This window comes from Micromys minutus, assembly GCF_963924665.1.
Source record: "Micromys minutus genome assembly, chromosome: 17".
Classification (NCBI taxonomy): Eukaryota; Metazoa; Chordata; class Mammalia; order Rodentia; family Muridae; genus Micromys; species Micromys minutus.
The window spans coordinates 283,080-288,556 of NC_137952.1; the positions used below are offsets into that span (position 1 = coordinate 283,080).

Consider the following 5,477-nt stretch of genomic DNA (forward strand, 5'->3'; position numbering starts at 1 on the left):
TTCTTACCATTGCACATATATTCATATACCTGCCAAGTCTCTTTATTTCATATGGACATAGAAAAAAAAGTTTTAGTTTTTCATTCAGGACCTTTACACATACCATCTACCTCCTTATTAAAGCTTAGATACCACTAGCATAGACTCTACTGAAGTAATATATTCAGTTTTCTCCTGTCCTACACACGTATAAAAGTTTCTCATATTGTGTCTCTTAAGAGAGTTGTCACCTGATAAGTAATTTGAAGAATTGAAAAACTTTTTTAGAACTCTTATGATAATCTTATGAAAGTTTATAGATAAACAGTGTATAGAGATTTGAAACCTATTAAGTTGGGAAATTTTAAAAGATTCAATGGTTGCACTGACATTTTTCCAGGTGATATAACCAGCCATCACATGAAATAAATGGAGACCCCAAACAATGTGACAGAATTTATCCTTCTGGGACTCACAGAGAACCCAAAGATGCAGAAAATTGTATTTATTGTGTTTTTTCTTATTTATATCATATCGATAACAGGAAATGTGCTCATTGTGGTCACCATAACTTGTACGTCATTATTAGAGTCCCCCATGTACTTTTTCTTAGCTTATTTGTCCTTTATCGATGCCTGCTATTCTTCTATTAGCACCCCTAAACTGATAGCAGATTCACTTTGTGAAAAGAAGACCATCCTATTTAACGGATGCATGACTCAGATCTTTGGGGAGCATTTGTTTGGAGGTGCTGAAATTATCCTACTGACAGTAATGGCCTATGACCGCTATGTGGCCATCTGCAAACCACTTCATTATGCAACCATCATGAATCGAAAACTATGTAGCCTGCTAGTGGGAGTATCATGGTTGGGAGGTTTTCTTCATGCCACCATACAGATCCTCTTCATTTTCCAATTACCCTTCTGTGGTCCTAATGTCATAGATCACTTTATGTGTGATCTTAATCCTTTGCTCAACCTTGTCTGCACCGATACTCACATTCTTGGACTCTTTGTTGCAGCCAACAGTGGCTTCATTTGTCTACTAAACTTCCTTCTTTTGTTGGTTTCCTATGTTGCCATCCTGCGCTCCCTAAAGAATCACAGCGTGGAGGGAAGGCACAAAGCTCTCTCTACTTGTATTTCACACATAACAGTAGTTGTCTTGTTCTTTGTACCTTGTATATTTGTATATATGAGACCTGTAGCTACCTTACCTATTGATAAAGCAGTTGCTATGTTTTATACTATGATAACTCCCATGTTAAACCCCCTAATCTACACCTTAAGAAATGCTCAGATGAAAGATGCCATTAAGAAATTGGGTGCCACTAAAATTTTTTCAAAAGAATAAGCATACCTGGAACACAGCATAAATTAAACTGAAACAGAAAATAAAACAGATAGTTTCTGTAATTTTAACAAGTTTTATTGGATAAGAAGAAAACTACTTAATGCAAAATTTTTGACAAACTTTTCACTAAACAGTGTAGAAATGGGTGCAAGAAAATGCAGTATTTTTTCCTTGCATATTTGGAAAGTTCTACAAAATTAGACCTTTCAATCACTCATCTTCATGTATGTATTCATGTGGTTACCATATAGTAAAATGGGAAGAAATAATACATATTAGTGGTGAGGTATAATTTCTCTGACAATCCAAAGTGAGGTATTGACAGTCTTCACATTTTTAGGGACCAACAGAAGAGCAAGTACTATGTTGGTTTGTACATGCTTGGCACAGGGAGTGACAATATTAGGAAGTATGGTCTTGTTGGATTAGGTATGTCATTGTGGGCATGGACTTTAATACCCTTGTTCTAGCTGCCTGGAAATCAGTCTTTTAGCTGCCTTCAGATGAAGATTTAGAACTTTCAGTTTCTCCTGCACTATGCCTGCCTGGCCCCTGCCATTGATGATAGATTGAACTTCTGGACCTGTAATCCAGCCACAATTAAATGTTATTCTTGTAAGAGTTACTACGGTCATGGTGTCTGTTCATAGCAGTAAACCCTAAGGTAAGTATCAAAACAATAGGCACTGTTATTGATGAAACAGTGGCCAGAACATGATTTTCTGACTATGCTTGTGAGATAATGGATAAATACAGCTCAAACTCACTCACACACACACACACACACACACACACACACACACACACACAAAGAGAGACAGAAAGAGAGAGAGAGAGGAAGAGAGAGAGAGAGACAAACAGACAGACAGACAGACAGACAGACAGAAGGACACCAGAATGAATACATTCTAATTTTTATGTTTTTTATTTACTAATCAGTGATTACTCTGAACCTAAGATATCTATCAGAAACATTGACCATCATTCCTGCTTTAATGATACATAAGGAAAAATCCAAGTCCTTGTTTGTCTTAGCTTAGAATCCATTGGGACATTCTATGGGGAAAAAATCAACTAATAATATAAATAAGACAGTAAAGCACATTATGTAGTGAAAGCATGTTAACACTAATTTGGACAACCCTAGAAAGAATTCTTATGTAAAGAAAAAAACATTTGTAACCAAAGATTTCGGAACAGTCAGACAATGGGTGATGGCTCACTTACTAAAGAGTTTACTGTGCAAGCATGAGGACCTGATCCCAGATTCTCCAGAACTGTATCAGCAACATGAGAAATAGTCACCTCATAGAAAATCACACACTTTGATTGTCCAATGCCAAATGGTCATTCCTTTAAAAATATATATACAAGTAACATTATACAGACTTAGCAGGTTACATTTGTGTATTTAGTAGTAAGCCTTAAAGATGACAATTATGTCAGATAAATAAGAGATAGTCTTATAATGCAGTCCTTATAAAGAAGAAATAGTCTATAATTATAATAATTAATAAATGTATTTTTCAGGGTCTTTTATTCACCTGGTTTTGTTAGAGCCATGAAATCAATAGGAGATGAAGAATGGATACATTCAAGCATGCATGTATAGACAAAGAAACACACACTTTGTATAATGATCCTTTAAATGTATAGACATACATGTCATGGCTGACAGTTTGGTGTTAGATAACCAAATGGTGTGTTCTTCCAGGTAGAAGACCTTTTTCTCCTCTCAGTATTCTTTATTTATTTATAGTTTTTGGTGCAGGTATGAGGCTTAGTGACCTTTTCCCATCTACATTGATGTGTCTGTTGATGTCATCCCTTCCCAGCCCACATTGGGGCAATCATATTAGTGAGAAGTTCTCTGTATAGCTTCTGATGTTTATAAAAGACCCAGTAACACAGCAAACTATCTGATGCTGACCCTTAAAATCTTCTGCCTTCTCTTCTGCAATGTTCCCTGAGCCTTAGATGTCAGCCTCCACAACTCTGCATTTTGATTGGTTGTATTGAAAGCTATTTTAAAGCTAGAAAAAAAATCTAGCTACCAATTGCACTGGCTGCTTTTATGTAAATTTGACATAAGATAGGGTCTTTAGAGAAAAGGGTGCCTCAACTGAGAAAATGCCTCAAAAAGAGTAGGTTGTAGGCAAACCTGTAGGGCATTTTCTTAATTAGTGATTGATGTGTAAATGCCTTTCTGTTTATGGGTGGTACCATCCTTGTGCTGATGGTTCTAGGTTCTATAAGAAAGCAGACTTAGTAAGACAGGAAGAGCAAATCAGAAAGCAGCACTCCCAATGCTCTCTGCATCAGCTTCTCTATTCAAGTTTCTGCCCTGCTTGAGTTTCTATCCTGACTTCTCTTGATGATCTACTGTGATATAGATGCATAAATCAAATAAACCTTCCTCCCTACATTCTTTAGTAACAGTGTTTCATCACAGCAATAGTAACCTTAACTAAATCACCAAAATATTGGAGATTAATTTAAAAGTCTCTGGGTGAGAAATTCCCTAAAGCTAATGCTTTTGAGCCTTTTTGTCCTGAATGTCTTTTAGCAATTTACAAACTTTTCAATCTCCAAAATTTTATACATTTATATAATATACATTGATCATATATGCCTACCACTATCTCCCTTCAACTTCCATAGTGCTCCCATGTCATCTCCTTCGCAAATTGATGCCTTTCATTTTTTCCACTAATTTATTTGTTAACTTCCTATCTCAATTGCTGCCCTCCCTCCCAGTCACACCAACACATAATCTGCTCTCCCCCCCCCACTTCCTTCCCCTCCCTGTTCTCAATTCTCTATAGAGCTACGTTCATCCTCTCACACCGAGACCAGACAAGACAGCCCAGTTAGGAGCTCAGTTGTCCACAAGCAAGCAACAGCTTTAGGGACTAGCTCCTACTTCAGTTATTGAGGATCCCACATGAAGACTGAGCTGCACATCTACTACATATATGCGTGGAGCCTACATCCAGCCTGTGTATGCTCTTTGGCTGTGGTTCAGTCACTGAAAGCCCCCCAAAGGTCCAGATTAGTTGATTCTGTTTGTCTTCATGTAGAGCTCCTGTCCCCTCCAGATCCCTTCTGTAAGACTCCCTGAGTTATGTCTGATGTTTGGCTATAGGCCACTGCATCTGTTTCAGTCAGGTGCTAAGTGGGGCTTCTCAAAGGGTGTTTATGCTAGGCTGCTGTCTACAAGCATAACAGAGTATCTACCATTAATAACATCAGGGATTGATGCTTGCCTATGGGATGAGTCTCAAGTTATACTAGCTATGGGTTTGCCATTTCTTCAGTCTCAATTCTATTTTTGTTGCTGAATTTCTTGTAGACAGGACAAATATTGACCTCGAAGTTTTATATGTGAGTTGGAATTCATATTCCTCCATTGGAGGTCCTTCCTGGTTATAGGAGGTGGCCACTTCTGATTCTGTATTTCCACTACTAGGAGTCTCAGGTAAAGAAGTCATTTATCTCCATAGATTGTTGGGAGCCACCTACATCCCAAGTCTCTGGAATGTTCTAGAGATGTTTCCCCATGCCCCACCACATTCACTCTCCTGGCTCCCTGGCCCTCTCTCTTGTCTCTTTTCACACTTGATCCTGAACCCCCCATACACTCTTCAATTCCTCAGGCACTAATATCAACAATTAATAAATAGAATCTCAGGAAACTGAAAAGATTCTATAAGGCAAGGATACTTCAACAGGAAAAATGGCAACGTACTGCCACAGATGAGGTAATGATATTCACTAATTTTATATCCCACAGAGGGATAATATCCAAAATATATAAAGAACTCAAGAAATTAGATACAAGCAAACTAAGTAACTCAATTTAAAAGTTCTATCCTACACCCAGTTAAATGACTGTGATCAGAAACTCAAGACACAGCTCATGCTTGTGAGAATGTAGAGCAAGGGAAATACTTCTTCACTGCTATTAGGAATGCAAACTTGTGCAACCACTCTAGAAATCAACCTAGTGGTTTCCTGTAATATAGAGAATAGTTATACTTGAAGACCAACCTATACCACTCCTAGACATATACCCAAAAGATGACCTACTATACCACAAAGACACCTGCTCCACTATGTTCATAATGGATTTATTTGTAATA

The 5,477-nt window shown here is 37.6% G+C and overlaps 1 protein-coding gene across 1 annotated transcript; it reads left to right on the forward strand.

The window, feature by feature from the left end:
* Window positions 1-408: 408 nt before the first annotated feature.
* LOC308431867 (olfactory receptor 4C46-like) lies at window positions 409-1,335 on the forward strand (the record flags this gene model as incomplete). The annotated part of the gene is made up of 1 exon (XM_080931492.1): window positions 409-1,335. The coding sequence occupies one exon, from the start codon at window positions 409-411 to the stop codon at window positions 1,333-1,335; it is 927 nt and encodes a 308-aa protein (XP_080787618.1).
* Between the last annotated feature and the right edge of the window lie 4,142 nt (window positions 1,336-5,477).